The 21,518-nt window shown below is 36.8% G+C and overlaps 3 protein-coding genes across 3 annotated transcripts; 1 reads left to right on the forward strand and 2 right to left on the reverse strand.

The window, feature by feature from the left end:
- Positions 1-24: 24 nt before the first annotated feature.
- LOC129786129 (uncharacterized) lies at positions 25-1,515 on the reverse strand. The gene is made up of 4 exons (XM_055820962.1): positions 938-1,515; positions 671-875; positions 481-607; positions 25-412 (listed from the first exon to the last, which is right to left on the reverse strand). The coding sequence occupies exons 1-4, from the start codon at positions 1,417-1,419 to the stop codon at positions 273-275; spliced, it is 954 nt and encodes a 317-aa protein (XP_055676937.1). The 5' UTR covers positions 1,420-1,515; the 3' UTR covers positions 25-272.
- A 1,285-nt stretch (positions 1,516-2,800) lies between these two features.
- Positions 2,801-10,017, reverse strand: LOC129786006 (nuclear hormone receptor HR96). Its single transcript, XM_055820760.1, has 4 exons — positions 8,135-10,017; positions 3,680-3,889; positions 3,400-3,612; positions 2,801-3,326 (listed from the first exon to the last, which is right to left on the reverse strand). Exons 1-4 carry the CDS (start codon positions 9,512-9,514, stop codon positions 3,126-3,128), a joined length of 2,004 nt encoding a protein of 667 aa, XP_055676735.1. The 5' UTR covers positions 9,515-10,017; the 3' UTR covers positions 2,801-3,125.
- A 660-nt stretch (positions 10,018-10,677) lies between these two features.
- Positions 10,678-20,091, forward strand: LOC129786015 (peroxisomal carnitine O-octanoyltransferase). Its single transcript, XM_055820774.1, has 9 exons — positions 10,678-10,936; positions 11,227-11,486; positions 15,974-16,708; positions 16,797-16,985; positions 17,303-17,433; positions 17,563-17,686; positions 18,253-18,425; positions 18,513-18,632; positions 19,801-20,091. The coding sequence occupies exons 2-9, from the start codon at positions 11,229-11,231 to the stop codon at positions 19,928-19,930; spliced, it is 1,860 nt and encodes a 619-aa protein (XP_055676749.1). The 5' UTR covers positions 10,678-10,936; positions 11,227-11,228; the 3' UTR covers positions 19,931-20,091.
- The last annotated feature ends 1,427 nt before the right edge of the window (positions 20,092-21,518 follow it).

Genomic DNA, 21,518 nt, shown 5'->3' on the forward strand with positions numbered 1-21,518 from the left:
TTTGCATAGAAAAAAAAAAAAGAATTTTCATCACTTTGGATTTTTTATTGCTAGCTAATACTTTGAATTTTGAGATTACATGTGAATAAAATTTTCTCTACGCTCACAGACTTATTTGCATAAAACAGCTCAAATTATAAAATAGCAGTGCTAGATTTATTAGGAGAATAATGTTTTTTTTTTAGGAATCAAAAGATGATTTCTAATGCATTTTTCATTGCATTTTCTGCGTGAAACATGAATTTTTAATTAATTAAAATGAAATTACTAAATCAGAAACCAATGAAGAGATTTCTTTCTTGCACTTGACACGGATAACTGTTTATGCGCAGCATGAGCCAGGTGAAGGTGAAGATTTCACGAATCCAATAATTGAGCTCTTCAGCTGCTTCTCGATTCTCCTGGGATTCCTCTGAAAAGAAAAATTAAAGGATTTTTATGAGATGATAATCAAGAAGAAAATTAGCAGGATTATCTCACCAAATTCTCCTGAATTTTCTGTGAAAACTTGAGCTTTAGCTATGGCTCCGTGCAATTCCTGGCACAAGTAGGTAAAGCTATCAAGGAATTTATCCCTGAGATTGAGAGCAGGAGCCATTAGGGAAACCTGCAAGGAAAATCGTGTCAAAAGGATTTTTCACGTTTCAATCTTGTTGCAAGGAAAACTTACCCAGTTTTTCTCTCTGATGGCCAATGTCACCAGATAACCATAATATTTCCCAAGTCCATTGATGAGTCCTGCATCTTTTTCCACGATGGGAAACAATGTTGGCTGGTGGTTGTTTAAGCTTCGTGAGAGTGTCACGAAATGCATGAGATTGTCCTCCAGGATTTTCAGGACTTGCAGAAGGTCCTTCGGCAATGGGGGAGGGCATCTGAAAGACAATAAATAAACAATTAGAAGCTCCTTAGAGGCTCAAAGCTCAATTTTCCTTACACTTTTGGGAAAATGTTGTGAGCTGTGAGGCTCATTTCCTTTTCCGAATTTAAATTCAAGTAGGTCGAATTGAGGGACCCCCTGCGCTGGAATTTCTTCGCAAATCCCTTGCAATTCCTCGGGCGGACTTCCTCAAAGTAGGAAGATCTCTCAGGCAGAAGGGTGGTCTTGCTGAAGAGTAGCCCATCAGACAACACAGAGTCCGCACTCATCTTCCGCGGGTACGTTGGGGGCTCCGGAAGGGAGCTTCGGCGCCCCAAAATTGGTCGTACCGTGTTCTGGACATTGGGGTAATACGTGCCATAATACGCATTCGGAAATGGGTAAATTTGAGGAGTTTCCACGGGCTTTTGGGGCCAATAAACTTCCGGACTCGATTGGGGGACTTCTCGGTCGTCGCCGTCGATTATTTGCAGCAGATTGTAGCCCACATTTTGAATATTGTGTTCGAGGATGATGTCAGGGATTGATAAATATGCCATTCGGGTGGAAATTCACTGGGAAAAACTGAGAAAATGGACTCAAATCACAGAGGAACAACGTGCGTTTGAGAGGGAACGGACAAAAAGGAGCTTTAAAATTTAAATGCCCCAATATTATAATGTCCCACATTGACACACAAAAAAATTACTTCAGGTAATTTGCATGATTTTCACATGAAAAAAAGTTGAGTTCTCAGAAAATTCTTAAGTACTTTAGAATATAATTTATGTTAAAACTTACGCATAATTAGAAAATTACATACTTTTTATGTATTTTTTTTATGTGAAAATGATAGAAAATGTTTAATTTCGCATTTTTAGTGGGACACACTAATGGTACACTATACAAGCAATTATTGCATCCGGCGTTGCAACCTCCAATCAACATAACCTCAAAATTTGTTGCTCGGCAAAACGAAAACAATTTTAGTGACTTTAGTTTTATTTAATTTTCTCAAAAAATGCCGTCTGATTCGCGAAAAAAGAAATCAAAATCAACAAAGGCAATCATCTCCGATGCAGATACGTCTGAAAGTGGAGAAAGGACACGTGTTCAAGGGGAGAAACAAGCAAATACATCCAGGAGCACGAGTCCGGAAGTTGAGGCAAAGGTGGAAATTCCTTCACGTGCAGGCAGTGAGGATGCGGTGGAGCTAGATCATGATCACGACAGCAGAGAATCATCATCTGAAGATAGAATTGGGAAGACTCAACGAGTTCGCAAATTGGTTGGAAAAAAACGTGGCCCATCGCGGCTGCTGGAAGCAGATTTGTCCGAAAAGGTGAAGGATTATCTGGAGAATCACCGGGATTTGTCTGTAAAACCCCCACGAAGACATCCGGATATGAAGATCTACCCAGAGGAGGAAGTTTTTGTGCTGCAGTACCATAAATCTCTGCTGGATCCTGAAGAATTTCTCGGGAAGAAAATTTACATGTCCGGAAAGACAAAAATGAAGGAAGAGGGATTGGAATTTTGCATTGAAAACTTCCCCGATAGTCTCTCCAAGACCATCACACTTGTTTCTTGTCCGGATAAGAAACTACAAGCAGAGACTTTCCCCTTGGCTGGGAGAATAAGTCTCACGCGTACGATTGAAAAGCAGGAGATCTCATACGAAGACGTTTACCAGGATAATGCTCACGAGGAGTTCCCGAAGGATCTTAAAGTACGTCATCCACTGCTGGGATTTAATTTCGAGGAGAAATTGGCGGAAATTGAGAGCGTTGTCATCAAAACGGAGTCTCCGGAACCTGAACCACATCAGCCGAAAGCCAAAAGGAAGAGAGATCGTGAATCCACTTCCCCCAGGAAGCCAGCAAAGAAAACCAAAAGCGATACAATCTCCGAGGACTTGAAATGGATTCAAAATGTCTGAGAGATCTTTCTAAAACATTTATATCTTTGAAAATAAAGCACTATTACATTTAATAAAATATGCATTTTGTGATTTTCTTAAAATCATTATCTCTTTCTTACAATAAAAATTCAACATCCTTCATTTTTGTGTCCACATCCCAGTCCTTTTGAGACCGAGAGCATTAAATTCCTATTGATTAAGCTCTGGCTTTCTTTTTCTTTCCTCACGAAGAAATGTATAAGAACGCAGAAGTTGACGAAATATCACATGAAGATTTCTCTTAAAGCTCCGGTTTTTGCGTTGAAAAAAAAATTAACATTTGTTGTAAATTTAGCAAAGTGGTTTTCAGTGGTTTTTCATGTCAAAGATTTCACGCAGAAGGGGCTCCACTTGCTGCGGATTCACATCCAGGTAGACCCCAATGATGACCTCATTGAGCCGTCGCAATTCATTCACCTTCTGCATTAGCTTGAGGAAGGTTGAACGCGCCTCGCAGCCAGGATAGACGCTCTCCAGGTACCTTCGCAGGAGGTAGTAGTAGGAATTCTGAAAAGGAGAATTATTTTCATGAGAAATCTTCTGGAAAATCTTCGAAAAAAAAACTCCAGAAAAAAATTACTTGTTCGAGCTTGATCACATCCGAATGGATAATACGTGGACGATCCGGTGAGAAGAGCGTTATGGCACACATGATGAGGATTATATTCTCATCCATTCTCCATTTGGGATCGAATGTCAGGATAAAGCGTTCGTGCTCTTCGTAGACATTCCCCTTGGCCAACTTGAGGACATCTGCTTTAATCCGCGACATTTCTTCCTGATGGTGGGGAATCTTTTGAAAGAAAAACGGGATTTTTAGCATCTTCTGGAATGTCTCCTGACCACCACCATTCATTTACCTTCCACGACGCCCTGTCACTGTCGTACTGCATCACTGAACGGAGGATCATCATTTCCGTGCAGCCACCTTTAAGGAGCGCCACCTGATCCTCCTGGCACATATTCTTGAAGGCGCTGATTTTCTTGGACATCTTTATTAGCCTCCTAATGGCAACAGCTGTTAAATTGACCAGTTTCAACAGCTGTGGGTCTTGATGATTGTGGTTTGTCTGCAAAAATTTGTTTAGTTGATTTTTAAAAGAAATTTTGAAAGTCTATTAAATGTTAATTTAACTCTTTCGCGTTTTGTGGGTCATACGATGACCCAAACGAGAAACATTTTATTTTTTTCAATTATTTATGAATTTAATTGTTTTTTTAAAGTTAGAAAAGCATCAAATTCACGCAAAAGAGGCCAAAGAAGACGTTTTGACTGAGAAAAATCTTCTGAGAGCATTCATAGAATAAATATCGTAATAAAATAGCGCATGTTTCATTGTTTTTATGTTTCACGTTGGACGCGAAAGGGTTAACGGAATTTGTCTGATTAATTAAAAAAAAAAAAGTTTGACTTCAAAATTCTCGAAAAGGATCAATTTTCAAGAGAAATTCTTAAAATTCTTTTTAAAAAGTTCTAAAACTTTTTTTTCTTTAACAGAATCTGTCCGATTTTTGAGAAAATAAAGTCTTTTTTAAGACATTTTTATGCACTCAAAGTGAACAAATATAGTGATATGGGGTAAGTCATGTAAAAGTTCCTGAATTGATCGGAATAATTAATTTTCTAATGAAATTAAAGAAAAAAATCTCAAAATTTTAAGAGTACAAAAATAATTATTTTTCATCAAATTCTGAATCTTATTTTGAAGAATTTCAACGCTTATGGGGCTAAATGAATCAGATTAATTTTTATAATCAATTCAAACGCATTGAAAGCGATTAAAAATCTCTCCAGCTCCCTATCTTTTATCCTCCGAAATTAACAGCTATAACTAAATTCTTCTGATTGTTTATTTCATCAAAAAGATTCAAAGTTATGACGCGCGATTGTGGGGCGGGCACGAGAATTCCAAATGGAAAATTGATTATTATTAAAAGAAGAGAAACATTTTGTGAATCACAGAGCAAAGCACAAATGGGCACAATGAATGTGATTTAGACCCCATTATTTCATCTTCTCCTCACCAAACCTCGTGATATCTCAATTATATTTTGTTCAATGAGGGATTTACGAGCTCTCCCAAACTTCATATCACAAACAAGATTAAATTCTATTACGTAAAAAAAATTGCTCAATGGTATGCAAAAGAAAAAAAAACTTTCTCTTCAAGGAAGATTGATTGTGAGTCAATTACTGCGGACGAAGAGTACTTAATGCTTATTTCTGTGTGTGTGACGATTTATTTCGCGCCTGAATCAAATTTTTAATGCCTAATCATAAAGAAAAAAAATGTTGTCTTATCAAAAAGTCAGCATATAATCGACTTATCATGAAGTATTATTATAGATTTTCGAGTAAGAGTGTATGTTTTACCACAAAATAAACACAAATTCTCAACAACCTGCTCCTCCTATAACCAATAATTCAATTTGTAACCAAGACTCTATGAGAAGTATTTTCAACCTTTGTCCTTTCCTAAGTTCAACCTTTAAAAAGAAAATTAACCGTGTTAAAAGTTCAACGGAATGTGATGATTAGTTCCTCAAATAAAACTTTCCTAAATTCCTCGATTTTCCATTCGAATCCACCCCTCATTTAATAGGGGTGGAGTTTTAAATCAAACCCATCATGAAAATTCTCTCTGCAAAAGCATAAAATATACGTATAATTTTCCCCCATTGATTGTGGGATTTTCCAATAAAAAAATCAATAAAATTCTCTTTAAATTCAGATGACAGTCAAAGTGTGGTGAAGTACAATGATGGTCCAGCAGAGTAAAGGGAATGTACTGGTAAGTTTCACTTACGGGCTGTGATTCTTCCTTCAGATGACAGTCCAAGTGTGGTGAAAATTGAGGTGGATAAATTTTTAGGAATGGCTTTCTCACGCAACGAATCACAGCCAACGCGCATGAGTAAGCCTTTCCCCAGAATTTACACGCGTTGGCTGTGATTCGATGCGTGAGAAAGCCATTCCTAAAAATTTATCCACCTCAATTTTCACCACACTTGGACTGTCATCTGAAGGAAGAATCACAGCCCGTAAGTGAAACTTACCAGTACATTCCCTTTACTCTGCTGGACCATCATTGTACTTCACCACACTTTGACTGTCATCTGAAGGAAGAATCACAGCCCGTAAGTGAAACTTACCAGTACATTCCCTTTACTCTGCTGGACCATCATTGTATTTATATATGTATATTTATAGGTTTATATATTTTTATATTTTTATATTTTTTATGTATAAAAAAGGCGCCCCGCTTCGCGGGGCGCCAATTAGTTTGTTTAAAATATATGTGAACAGATGAAAGTAATTGTTGATGTAACAAAATGGCAGAAGGCGGCCATTTTGAATTTTGAAATTAGTAAAATCTGATAGGTCATGCCCACTATACCTGATGAAACTTCAATCGAAAAGTCTTTATCAAGTACCGTTAAGCCGATATAAGGCAATATTACAACAATCGGTACATATGGAAACCTGTTTTGGTCTATATCTCTGAAACCACGACATAAATTTTTTTTATTTTTTTTTGGTTAAAAGGTGTGCCTATCACCTATAACATACTAAAATTTAATCGAAATCTATCGTCCAGTTTTTGAGATATTAATCGAAAACTGGTCGAAAACTCATCGAAAATTTTGTTTTTGATTGTAGGCCCTCTAGCGGTAACTTTTGAAAGTTCCTATGTATAGATAATTGTAGACCTCATTGAGATCTTTCATTCAAAACCGGTTTGGTCCAAATCGGTCAAGCGGTTTAGGAGTTATAGCCCACTTACGATAGAACTCTACATTTGCTAAACCGCTTGTCCGATTTTTGGAAATGAAGTATCGTTGAAAAGGTCTTAAGGGCCCCTACAACATATTAAAATTTCAGACCTCTAGCTATAATAGAGGCTGAGATATAGCAAAAACAAAATTGAAAAAAATTCAAAATGGCGGATGCAGGGGTGGGGGGCTGAATTTGATATCATAGTTGGACGACTTCCAGTCGATAATTGAACTTTGCCGTTGACCGCAAGTCTCTATCTATTACCGTTCTCTTGTAATTGAGCTCCAAACTACGGCCGGACGGCCGGAAGGACGGCCGGACGGCCGGACGGCCGGACGGACGGCCGGAAAAGTTTTTCGGCGCATACGTTTTTTGGAATGTGGGGACCCTAATTCGTGCTCATACCAAGTTTGAGCCCGATCCGACGACCTTGAGTTTTAGAGTGGACACAGAAGCTGTGCTATTCTTTTCTTCGAAAGAATCACAGCTAAAAAGAGGGAAGGACAAAGTTTGAAAAACTTTTCATATTCCATTCATAAATATTTTAATTTCCGCTGACCCATAGCAATGGTTCAACAGTGCCAATGACATTATCAAGAGACTTTTATAATTGAGGGATTTTTTAGAGACTAACCATGTTGCGAAAGAGTATTATCGCAATTACTTGATGTGAAGAAAATGCTGATAAGAGAATGTTTCATTCTTAAAATAATCACAATAAAGGGTGAAGTTCTCTACTAAGTTCCGTTTAGTTGATTTCTTAAGTAAAGTATATAAACTTCTCTTAAGATTTTCGTTAGATTTTTAAATCGAGTTTAAGTTTTCAAAGTTTTAAGGTGTAATGTTAAGTCAGGCTGAATTTTTAGATGATTTTTAAGAAAAATGCATTTAGCCTTGATTTGCTCAGACCTAGGCTTGGAACTTTAAAAGTCTGACTTTGAAAAAATTGGGCCTAGTTTAAAAAACTAAGGATTAGCTTTAAAACTAAAATTTTGTCTTTAGAAAACTTAAATCGTTCTAAGACTTTTAGACCTAGTTTAAAATTTTTTGCCAATCCAAAGAAATTAAGCCTGCTTTAAGAAAAACTAAGTCTAAAAAGAATTAAGGCCTAGATTTTAAAACATAGATCTAGCTTTAAGAACTTAAGTCTGACATTAAAAAAAAAACCTGTACCTAGCTTAAGAAACTGGGCTTGCTTAAAAAAAAACTTTTGTCTGACTTGAAAAACCTAGGTCTTGTTCAAAAAAATTAGGCCTTCATTAAAAAGCATAGATCCAGCTTTAAAAGCTTTAAGTTTCACATATTAAACCAGGACCTAGCATAAGAAACTTAGGCTTGCTTTAAGAGAACTTTTGTCTGGGTTGAAAATCATCAGCCTAGTTCAAAGATTTTACGCCTTGATTTAAAAGCTTAAACTTTTTTTTAAAAACATAGATCAAGCGTTAAAAACTTGAGTTTAGCCTAAAAATTTTAAACCAAACGTTTATATCTAATAAGAAAAATTAAAAAAAAATCATTAAAAACTCATTTAACTCACCCTAATTCTGTAATCGTCAGATATAAGACTGGAGAGGTCCTCATCGACAGGCGCATAGAGGGCTTTGTTGGCCACAATGAGCTCATTGAGTTTCGCCCTTTCAGCATCATTCAGCTCCCTCCCATTGGCCCCTGCTTGCCCCATTGACGAGCATCCCTCGTACTCTAGTTTGATTGCCTCGCAAAGGACGGACTCGATTGAATTTGGCAAAATTGGCATCCTCTCCACATCTTCCATAATCTTCTTTGCCTCATCCTCCGCTGGTTCCGGATTCTGTGGCTCTGGGGTGGCGCTTTCACACGTCGAGGATGCCATTGATGATGATTTAGGGCTCTCATTTGGCTGCAGGTGCAGCATCGTCTTCAAGGGGCTCTCAATGTCCGGGGATTTGTCCCCTGGCGACGTGGTTGAATCCACTTTGGAGTGATTCATCATCTTGTTGATTATTTTGAGTGCCTCCGCGGGGGCATTGATGAATTTGTTCATGATCTGCAACCCATCGGCGGGGGAGCGCATGAGCTGCTGCAGGAATTGAAGTACATCATTTGGGGAACTGATGACTTTTGTAATGATCTCAAAGGCATCCGTTGGGGAGCTCATGAACTTCGTGAATACCGTGAGGGCATCAAAGGGGGAATTCATGATCTTGCTGATGATTTTCAGGGCATCTCCGGGGGCACTGATAAAGTGACTTATGAGGACAATTGCATCCTTTGCGGAATTCAGAATTTTCCCCATCACTTCGATGGCATCTTCAGGTGTCTTCATCAGATGATTAATCACCCGAGATGCATCCGAAGAATCCACAATACTGTTGACAATCTCCGTGGGGCTGGACTCAATGGTCGGGAAGTTTCTCGTTGTTGTTGGCGTCGTTGGGGAGTACAGTGAGCCTGCATTCTCAGGCGATGAGAAGTGCCCATCGTGTGGGAAGGAGACTTCCGATGAGGAGGAATTTTCCGGTGGGAATGCTTCCGGACGATGTGTCCAGACATCTGAGTCAGCAGGTTCACGTTTTATCTTTAACGGAGGCTCCCCGAGGGCTAATTTCTTCTTTGCCCGATTCTGCTCAATCTTCTTGCGCTTCTGAATCTTATCCTCCTCCGACATGATGTACTCCTTCTTCATGCCAATACTGAAGCACTTCTCCAGGCGACACTTCTGGCAGAAGCGCCTCGTGACCACTGTGATATCACATTGTTCGCTAAATGGGCAGGTCAGGGGCTTCGTGGAGAGAGCATTCCTCCGGAAGAAGGCTTTGCAGCTCTCGCATGTGATGGCATTGAAATTGTATCCCAATGCTTTGTCTCCGCACACACTGCACAACTTCCCACTACTCCCGGAATCCCCCTGCTCCTGGGGACTCTCAGAACCCTTCATCTCTCACAGAGACAGGCTTTCCCGCGGAGAGAAAACAACAAAAACACTGTGGGCCTACCTTGTGTGGGGTTGGCTGCCTCAGCTCCGACTCTGTTCCTCCATCTCTGACGTCGATGACATTGATTGAATCTTCTTCGCACACTCACGGATCTCTCACTTCTCCAGCACTCTTGGAATTGTCCTCAACACTATCCCACACTCTTTAGCTTCATACAGACACACTGTCAACACTGCAAATCCTGTCCAGGACTCCTTGAGCGTTCAATTCCGCGTAATCCTCCAAAGAAACGTCCTCCTCGAGAGCAACAGAAAGTTCAGACCAGTGGGAATTTCGTGAACACCTGCGCGATAAGGCGCTATCTACACCTAGGTGGGGTGTGGAGGGACGTGAGTGCGACGATGGCAGTCATTTAGATCCCAAATTCAGTTGATAGCGCTGATAAAAGGAATTTTTTCACACTTGAAAATAAAACCAATCTCGATGAAACATCAACTTAATACTGAATCACTTTATGGCGCTCAGTGATTCTTAATTTAGCCAAGATTCGTAAAAATGAATTGGTGACGTTATTTTATTCATTCTTGATCAAAATAGTTTTTTTTTATGTATTTTTTAATATTATCAGATATTTTAACAAGATTTGAGTATTTTTATTCTACGGCTGGACTTTTGATTTTTTTTTTGAAATAATTTCCAAGTTCTTTTTTTATTTCAATAAAATACAATAGCTGTGAAATTAAAAACATACAGACACTTCATTCATCCACTATAGTTTCGTCTCCGACCACGAGATGGTTACGTAGTATTTTTCCCGCGGGAAAACGGATGATTTGAATTTGATAATTTTTGATTTTTTTCACAATTTTCTTGTATTTTTCATTGAATTTTCCAACAAAATCGGGTTTTTTTCGATTGGGAGGCGACGCCGCGTCGATTGGCATCTCCAGCTTGAAACATTTAAAATTCGCGCCGAAAAAAGTCGTGCAAATTCCGCAAAAAATACTGCAAATTTCGCGCCTATTTTTTCACAGAAACTCCATGGGGGCCCCTCTAGAAACTTTTAGAGAGCCCCAAAAATGTATTTTTCGTTGAAAAAATCTTAACAATTTCGTTTTGCACCAACACATACGCACGACCCACAAACTACAAACTCACACCACGACAAAACGCCGTTGGCGCGCTCTGGTGAAAAAATTGGACACTGGAAAAAAATGAAAACAAACACATTAAAAAATCGTGTGCATTTCAATCGTGAATTAAACGCCGTATAAAGACGATTGGAGCAGCAGTAATAGTGAAAGTGAACGTGCCAGGTGCTGTAGAGGTATTTTATCAATGAGTCTGGTTTTTGCGGTGCCCCACACGCGCGCAAATTGAATCCAAACTTCCTCCGGCTGTCCAAGGGGACAAAGTCCAAAAAGGTAAAGGTTGCCGGACACAATGACCCCCCGCTCGTCCAAATTAATTCAAAAGCATTGCACATTATTTGGTATGCAAAGAATTTGCACGAATTAAGTATTCACCTGAAAAGGTAGAACGATTGCGTGTGATGGGAATGGGAGCTAATGGACGGATGTAATTTTTTGTTCCATATCATTAAATCCACCTTTCTTCCCGCGGTATCTCTTTGGGATTAGTCTGGGTGGCCTTATCACCTTTTGTGTGTTCTGCTCATACATAAATTTGCTGAATTTTGCTTTTTTCCCGACAGTCATGGCGTTGCAGCGGCGAGATTTGATTTTTGTGTGCAGCGAAGGTGATCCCAGTACTTTTGAGCAGGATGAACTGGCTCCAGCTCTGCCCCTGCCCACACTGGCGGACACAATGGAGCGCTACTATGACTCCCTGAAACCCTTTGGCACGGAAGAGGAGCTAAAGGCATCCCGGAAGACGATTGAGGACTTCAAAGTAGGCATCGGGAAGAAGTTGCAAGAGATTTTGGAGAAGAAGGCGCAGTCCGAGAAGAACTGGGTGAGTTTTGCACTTTCACTTCCACGTACGACATAATTCCAAAGGTCGGATAAGCGTAATAGCTCACTAAGCCGGTTCTTGCACACACCGTAGCTGGAAAATTGAGATTCGTTCGGCAATCTTGTGCGAGAGGCAATGCATTGAGGAAATTAGGGTCCTTTTTCTTGAGGAAAAAAATCTTTCTCTTGTTCTGATGAGCTTAAGAAGGTTAAAGTTGAATGAAACCATAAATAATCTCTACAAACAAACCATTTAAGAAGATAAAATTTGAAAGAAAATGCTCCGATGCTAAGCTTATTGCGCATTTAAATGTTTTCAAATGTTTCAGATAAAAAATCTCACAGTAAGAACAGAGAACAATAATTTATTAAAACAAAACAAATCAATCTTAATGCCTCGAGAATATTTTCTCACAACAATTATCCTATTTTAATAAAAATTACTCCAAGAAAAATTCTTTGTATGGAAATGTGGCAAAAACATCATTAATTAATTGCAAAATAGCTCCGGCGACGGCTTTAGTAACATTTGGATGAATTTCAGTGAAGATATCCTTTGAATTATCATTCAAAAATGCATTTATCCATTTTTCCAAGGATTTCTTGCCACGACTTAGAAGATTTGCAAAATTCAACGTAAGCTGCGTTGTTGTCATCGTCATGGTGGGATTCTCAGCTTGGAAATAGTCCTGCCCATCCTTGCTTATCCTTCTTCCTGTGAAACTCAATCGGACTTTGATGTTTTCTAAAAGAAAGAGAATTTTTTTTAAAGAAAATCTTCAACTGAAATGTAATTTTTCTCAAGATTTTCTTACCTAAAGTGATACTACTCTGTCCACTTTCCTTGAGGGTTACAATAAGGATCTTTCCGTTTATTGTATAATGACCTGCGATTGTAATCAATGGGGCTGTAAATTCAATTTCATTCTCTGATCCATCAAAATCCTCCGAGAAGCCTCTGAAAAAAATTAATCAATAATAAATTATGATTTATGCTAAATGTAGAAGGTTTATTGACCCGGCTATGTCCCTCAATGCGACCTTTAAAGTTCTGCTCAATTTGAGAACATATCCGGATTAGAATAAAATAAGTTTTATTACGTTATTCTCGTAAATGTGATGTCCTTGAACCCATGGACTGAAATATTGTTGAAATTGAGACGAATATTAAAAGCTCTGGTACCAATATCATCCAGTGCCATTTTGTCAATCAATACAGGATCAAGTTGAACGAGATTGAGGGCTGGTAATCCATTGAAATGCTCCTTAATTATGCTCTGAGAAACTTCAGTTAAACACGTTGAATCGCCGTAATGACATTTTTGAATATTCTCAGCTAGAAACGTTTCATAAATCAAATAATTTCTTCATAAAATAAATTTTTCACAAGAAAAACTCACGAAATTCTGCTCCACTGCAAATTCTAATTAAAATTAATGCTACTACACTGACTATTATGCTTTCTTTCCACATATTTATGCACAAAATAATCCACAATGTTCACAACGTTCTTAATCAATGTTTAACTGATCACTTTGTACGGTGTTCTAGTTGAATTTTGCGATTACTTTCTGTTTTATAAAGTCTTAAATCAAGGTTTATTACTGACAGACTACAATTTTATTTTAGTCTAAGAAGATTTTTATTTAGTCTGATTTATGATCAGAAAAAATTAAATAAAGTTTTTAAGTTTAGAAAAAAGTCGACAAAACCATTAACATTAAATTGATTATTTGGTATTCCATATTGTTTGCGATATGTGTGGTCAATTGATTTATTAGCTTAGACTCTCAGCTAGTAAATGCTTTGATTTGTTTTATAGCCAGATTTAACTTAAAGAAAAGTCTGTTTTTGTCACTTATGTGGAATACCAACTATTATGGGCATTTAATTTCCGGAAAATCACAAGAATTAACAAAAAATTGAGCAATGTAAAAAGTTACATAAAGAAGCAAAAAATGTAAGAGAACAAAATAAGGTGACGGTCATTGAGAGAAGAATGAAATTTGGGCAATGAAAACTCTGAAAAACACATTTTAAAGAAAAACAATCACGGAAGGAAAAGAATTTTTACAGCTTTGTCTTTAACTCAAATTAGTCCGGAATTTTTAATTTATGAAATATCAGTTTTCATGCAAAATTCTTGAAATTTTAGCTATAGGAAATTAAAAATTAAACCTCATTCTAGTATTTTTTTTAGACCTTTGTAGAAATATTTAAGTTTTAAACGTTTTCAAACGTTAAAGGTACTAAATATAATGGGCAAATCCGGGTTAATATTGATACGGAAAAACCATGACGAAAAACCTTAAAACATGGCTTTCTCAAGTGAATAAAATGAAAAAGAGATAATAAACATTATAACTGGCCTAAAGAAATAAATGAAAGAAATTTTAAATGCTAGACATTCTAGAGTTCATTGCTTCATTATTTGGAACATTTCTTCATTAAAAATATTGCAAAAAAAATTCTGAGGTAATAAAATTCAATTTTTTTTTATTAAAGATGATTTTTTAGTAAATCTCTGTTTTAAATCATTGCAGCACTAAAGCATATGCTTCATGCGCATAATGCAATATGTCCAAGAAAAATGAGTGTAACTTTTTTATTTTAAGGAAAATATTTCTCTGAGTTTTCAGTTGAAAATGAAAATTTCTTTTTAATCCCATTCGAATAATTTTCGTTCCTGGTTTAAACTCTTTCCACGTGAGCCATAAAATTAATAAACTCCTAATTTAACCACTCTTGCATAAAAGACGTAAAATTATAAATTTGGTGACAAATTTCTTGAATTTTCATTCAATTCTTTCGCTTGTTGAATATCAACTTTTGATATATGGCTGAATTAAAGATAATATACCTACTTCATTTTTACTTTTTGTGATATTTCAAAAATTACTGATTAACTGATGGCGAATTTTTATCATGCATTGATTAGATTATTTTATGGATCAGCAGCGCAACATTTGTGGTCTCAGTTGATAAAAGGAATAAAACACAAAAAATGTATGAGAGAAATTAAATTATTATTTTCCTAAATATTACAAAACCATCCAAAATCTTATTTTAATTTGCTTTAAACCTTAATTTTTATAAGTGAGAGTATAAATCCGAAGCAGTCTCTATTTTTTATCTTATTTAATCTTTTCTTCGTTGGCCCCACGTCTTGGAGCTTAAGTGTGATAGCCCCGTTAGGCTTCCATGAAGATTTCACGATTTCTGCCGTATGGCGTCATTTCTGGGGGTTCGGTTGTAGGTGCTGTGGTCGTTGTGTAGGGTGGAGTTATGTAGGGTGGAGTTGGTGTATCGGGGGAAACGGGGGGAGTGGTGTAGATTGGGGGTGTTGGTGGGTAATCCTCAAAGGGAGCATTCCTTGTTACGGGTACGCCAATGTGATCTAATGGTCTCCTCGAGGGCGTCATGCTGTCCCCACCCTCCGTACTACGAACACGCGTCACGAGAACGTCCACATCGTCAATGATTCTCTGCACGGTGACGGGCTCTGTGCCATTGCTGACATCCCTGGCGATCATATCAGGAGTGAATTCCAGGACGATCTGCATTGTAACAGGATCACCGAGTTCAACCTCATCGTCGAGTGCCTTTAACAGGTTATTGCCTCTGGCTGTGGCCACGAAGGCCACAAAGAGTAAAGCCACGGAGAATTTCATGGCTTCTCCAACCACCTTCGCACTGTTTGTCACAAAACTAAACTTCCCTCTAAGCTACGAAGCGCCCTTTATAACTTTTGCACACTCTCCACTTCCACAATACAGCTCATCCAGGGCGAGAGATTAGACAAGAAGTGACCACTTGAAATCCCTCCATTGGCTACAGATAGCGCCCCCGAAATTCAGCTGAAATTTATTGCCCTGTGACTTGGGCAAAATAATTAACTTTATGATGCAGACAAGTGGATGGCAATTATTGCTTTATGTGCCACTCTTTCGGCATGGGTGGGAGATTAAGCGGGAAAAAGGAGACCGCGAGTGTCAATTGTATATCTCTCCCCATCTTTTTTTTGCCATCCCACAGTATCTCTCTCCCTATCTAATGAAAGGAATCTCTGCGGGATTCCGGGAGGAGAGTAACTTACAAAAAAAAAATGTGAAGAAATTTTCTGGGCTGTATCGCAATTTTCTTAGCTCATTTGCACACTCGCTGTGGCTAAGGGAACAGAAGATAATTCCCCCGCAGAATTTTCTTTCTTCTCTGGAAAATCTTAAATATGTCTAATATTTCAGAGGAAAAATTGTGTGGCATTTTTTTAATGTTCATTTTTGTAGATTTAGTGGTTTAAGAGGGTGTGTCAGATTTTCCAGGACGAATATTTATGTGTTTCCCTGTCTTTTGTAATTTGTTCTTAAATTTCAAAGATTTGTTTTAATGAATTTCGTGAATATTTCATTGATTTTATAAGAAGACAAAAATGAATAAATTCCTTCATTTGATAGAAAGTAAATTTCAAAGAAATAAACTCGTCAACAGGTAGCAAAATGGTGGGATGATTATGCATACTGCACACTCAGGATGCCTCTTCTTCCTTTTTGCGGCATGATTCATCCGTTCAATTTACAAAGCGCCGGCATTCCGGAGACACATGAAATGTCTCTGAAGACAACAGCGTGGATGTTTTACCATATAATGGAATTTTGGAAGCTTCTACGGCAGGAGCGTATAAAGTCCGGGTCAACGAGCTCTGCCCCACTAACGTCCTTCCTCCATCGTCGTCTCTACAATTCGTGCCGCCTGCCCGGAGAGACGATGGACACTGTATGGAGTGCCTTTAAAACTTACAAGGAAGGATCATGCCCGAGTCATTCAATTGTCCTCTGTCGTGGAAGAATCTTCATGTTTGACTGTGTCGATGAAGAAGGAGAAATCCTCACACCTCTAGAATTCTTTGCCCTTTTCACGGCTATTCGGGAGGAAGTTGCAAGGGATGGAGGAGAACCAGGTGCTGGGGTGGCTGTATTGACGTCAGATAATCGAACAAATTGGGCAATCAACCGGAAGAAGTTGATGGAATTGACGGAGAACAACAGGAAGGTACTTGAGCTGATTGAGAGCGCTGTCGCGGCGATTAATCTCGATGATCAACAACCCAGCGATTACACCGAAGTCGTAGCTGATATCATGGGTGGAGACTTGGAGCAGAGATGGGCAGATAAAAGTCTCAACTATGTCTCATTTGCCAATGGGAAAATTGGCTGTGCTGGCGAAGTATGACCCCCATTTGCTACTCGTTTTTTTTCCTCAAATAAAATTTCCTCTTTTGTTATTTAAACGTAAAATTTGATTTATTTTCCAGCACACCTGCTTCGATGGCACCATTGCAGTTCACCTGAGCGCTTTCCTGCTGGAGAGTCTCTCCAGTGGTGTGGAGCCCAATTGGAGCAACGTGCAACCTCTGCGGAAGTCACCTGTTGAACTTATCTTCGATCTCGATGACAATCTCCGTACTGAAATCACCCGAATGAAAAGCACAGCGAGACAGCACGTGAGTAAACTTGCTTATCATTTTTTTTTCATATGGGGGGGCTATGGAACTTCCTTCAATTTCGTGTTACGGTGCAATAAATCAAAATAAATCAATTGAAGATTTTTTTAATGCACGAAATATGTATTGAATGAATGCTAAAGGTTTTTTGGATTTATGATGATAAATTAATATGATGAATTAATATGCTGAAAACTGATAGTTTATTATTTCGTTTCATTGGGCATTTATTGTCAACAAAAGGGGGAATAAATATTCTTTGAAAATAATCTACAAAAGGCTTAAAAGTTTGTTGTGTTGTTTGTTTGTGTACGCAGAAACTAGCATGTGGGGTTGATTATTCGCATTTCATGGACTTTGGAAAGGAGGCGATTAAGCCATGCAAAATCCATCCTGATGCATTCATTCAATTGGCACTTCTACTCACATACCATCGTCTCCATGGCGAGTAAGTACATTTTGTTATACTACAACAGCATAGCAAATAATATGATTTTATATCCATACCTCTAAATAACTACAAAATATCCACACCCATCACACACCCTCCTATATTCCACCTTATTTGCAAGTTTAGATTTGCACCAACTTACGAGACAGCTCTCATGAGAAATTACTACAAGGGCCGAACTGAAACTGTTCGTTCGTGCAGTGAAGATGCTGTGAAATGGATTAAATGCATGGTGGATGCCGAAGTGTCGGTGAGTTTGTTTTGTTCTCCTTCTGTATGAATTTTCTCATCCAGATGGGTGATTTATATGCACAAATTTCCTTACATTACTCACACTGTTGTGTCCAAAATTGCACATAGTTTAAAGAAAAAAAAAAGACTCCATCCACTCCATCGTGATGAAGATTTATTTGGAGAAAATGGTCGGAAAAGCTTTTGTATTTTGCCCAATATTGTTGCATGAATTTTCAATGGTGCATGAGGCAAAAAGCATTGGAATATTTATTTATTTATAATAATTTAATAAACATTGAAAAGTAATTTTGGGTTAATTTTGCTAATTTAATTATTTAATCAGTCATTTATACGAATTAGACTGTTGCATTTGCATTATTGTTGTGAGTGCTTTCATTCTGTTACTCTGAAGCATTTAAAGCTTAAACAGCCACATTTCCCATTTTGTAAAATGATCTCCTTCCCTTTTTGGAGGGGTTGTAGAACTTTGTTAATTTCACGCATAAAATCCTTTCAATAGCACTAACTTCTCTCTGTTATGTCTCATCTCACTCTCTCTCCATATTGCTCTTTATGCTGAAGATTCCGACAAAGGCGAAATTATTCAGAATAGCAGCAAAGAGACAAACTCAACTTATGAATGATGCAAGATCCGGCAGAGGAATTGATCGGCATTTATTCGCACTGTGGTGTATTGCATATGAGAATGGATTTGAAATTCCCAAACTCTATGACGATCCCCTCTATTCGCGAAGGTAATATCTCTCTATGTAATGTATTTTGTATATAAATTCAATTCTTGGTGAAAGGAATAATTGATTTTACCCCATTCGTGCCTGCAGCGGTGGCGGAGGTAATTTTATTCTATCAACGAGCACCCTGGGATTCAGTGTTTGTGGCGGCTGTGTGGCCCCCATGTGCCTCGATGGTTATGGGACTTTCTACAATATTTTACCCAACAGGTAGGCACTTGATTGATTTTTTTTCGTTCCTTCAAACTTCAATAGTTGTGCTGCCTTCTCCGCCTTCCGATATATTTTGCATATCATGCTCTCTTGTGAATTTTTCTATTATTGCATATTTATGCAATTTATTTTGCATCCCTCTTGCCGTATACACAGTGGGGTGTCGTTGAAAATCCTCACGCTGCGCAGATAAAAGGTTTTGCTGAGAAACATTTAATTTATATAAAGAATTTTTGAGGTCACTATTGAGCTTCTAGAGAAGCATTATTGTGATAAAAATGGGATATTTTAGATAAATATATGGAATTTAGGTAAGGCTGCATTGCGAGTACCCGCTGTATTCAAGGAATTGTTGGAAAATTGCTCAATTTTGGTCATGATGTCAATATATTTTTATTTTATGGCGAATTTTTCATATATTTTTCAAAAGAAAATAAATTGTCAAATAGAAAATAAAGTTTCAAATAATTCTATGTGGATATTCTACATAGGTAGTTTATTTATTTTGTGATTCGCTTATGATAAGAACATATTTTCTTATAGGTAGGTACTCTTTTTCGAAAAATACCCAAATCCATGGGAAATATTGATAATGATTTGTCTATAAAACATTAAACCACGCCTTAATTGTGCTTAATTTTTTAGGGGCATAAAGCATATGCTCTACTGCTTCACGATGCTTGTTTTTATTATAAAAGTATAGAATATGTATTTTTATTTCCTTTCACAAATTAGCACTTGGGGTCTTTTAGAAAATATTATTATTTGAAGCCCTCATGCATATGCTTCATCACATTTTTCTGCTCCTCCCTTTCCTACTCTTTTGTATGAAACCTGTGCGTCAATGCTTCAATAGTTTACCTTTAAATTACTTCCAATAAATAAAGCATTGATGCATATGCTTCAAAAATGGGGGCGTGGCTTTTTTATTTATTTGACAAATCTTTCTTAGTTTTTCTCAATTGACCTAAATTGAAGTCAGAAAGTCTATTTAGCTTTTCTTTAATGTTTTTATCATCCTTTAAAATTTATTTGGTGTAGTTTGTGTAATCAAATGAGCTCACAACAATGAATAGACTCCTTTAGTGGAATGTAGAAAATCCATTTGTTTTGCCATTGAGATTAAATTTTTTTTTAATAAAATTAGTAATTTCTCTCTTTGCAGTATTATTCTCATAACAACGGTATACAATGAAAGTAAAAAGACAAATTGCAAGAAATTCACGCAATTCTTTCACGATTCACTTCGAACAATCCGAGAGATTCTTGAATGGGAGACTTCATCGAAACTATAAAGGTATTAGACTTTTTTTTTTTACTTCTTTTCACACGTGTGTTTTTTATACTTATCTGGATTGGTTGTGATGGTAGTAAATTTTACGTTTTTTTTTTAAATATAATTTTATACACAAAAACATAAAGAGATAAAAATAAAATTTAATAAAAATTGTAGAGAGTTTTATTTTAATGAGGTGCTGGGTAATTTTTTTATTTTTTAATCTTTTTTCCGCAATATGGAACATTAAATAAATTTTCCAGATGAATTTTGTTTTTATTCCCCAAATGAATATTTCAATATTGACGAGAGACCAAAAATTACGGTGATTAATAATGATACTATGCAAATTGTATAATCACGGTTCGATGGACTCACCAAAATTGGGTGCTCTCTGTTTCATATCTTTCTCAAACTGTTTCACCAACCACCGCGGTGGGGACTCTACCCCGCGGGGTGTGAGTGTATTAAATTTCAACTCAATTGCAATTAAAATTTAATTGCACTTTTGAAATTGATAAAACTTTAATTAAGTTACATCATCTATGTAAATGCAGCAAACATATTTACATATTCCTTCTATTACGTTACATTTGCACAATCAGATTTTATAATTGTACTAGCAAGAACGTGGTTGAGGGGATTTTCCATTAATTAATTAGGTTATGGGATAACAATAGTTTATGTCAATACTTTATGAGAAAAAAATCCAAATGAAATTGAAAAAACATTTTTTTTTGGCTTTTGGTTAGTTAGAGACGAAAGCAGAAAGAAAACTCAGAAGTTGATTTAAAAAAAAAACTTTTTTTTAATTACCTTAACCACGTAAATAGCAAATTTTTCTTGATTTATTTATTTTAAGCGGTTTTTTTCATTCACTTTTTTATAAAACAAAAACTTCGTTACATTATCAACTGTTTATTTATTCAAATATATTTCCCTTTTAGCAGTATATAAATAATTTGAATTTGGAATAACAAACTAAATAAAATAGCACAATCTGAATGCAAATTAAACGTTTAATGAATTCGTAAAGTCCTAAAAATAATAACAAAACCCGGCTAAATGATAAGTTATTCTAGCAATTCAATAATAATATTATGAATTTTTATTTATTTAATTTGGCACAATGGTAAAAGTTGCTTTTTTTGTAAAATAAATAAACCCCATTTCACCGCAATTCGTATATGTTTAGATAAATAATTGAGAGAAATATAATCCGAAGCGTATTTAATTTTAAAATAAAAAAAAAATTCCATTCAACAAAATAGACAATCAGTATTGATTGCGCTTTGAAGTCATGTTAAAATGAATACCGCACATTGTTGGGTGGGACCATTATGTTGTGTTCTTCTCTCTTTACACCTCCCAATTTTCCATGTTGTGCAAATAAAGCACATTTGGCAAATTTAAATAAATTACAATGCATGTTTATGTTTCATAAACTAAAACGTATTGAATTAAATTTCGCCCACAAAAACATTTTGAAATAAAATTTGGGAGATATAGTAGGGAGCAATTTCATGCATTGCTTTTTAAATTTGAACTAATACCTAATTTTGAAATAAAACTGAACCTGATAATATTTACCTTAATATTATTATTGT

Source organism: Lutzomyia longipalpis, chromosome 1 (genome assembly GCF_024334085.1).
Source record: "Lutzomyia longipalpis isolate SR_M1_2022 chromosome 1, ASM2433408v1".
NCBI lineage: Eukaryota > Metazoa > Arthropoda > Insecta > Diptera > Psychodidae > Lutzomyia > Lutzomyia longipalpis.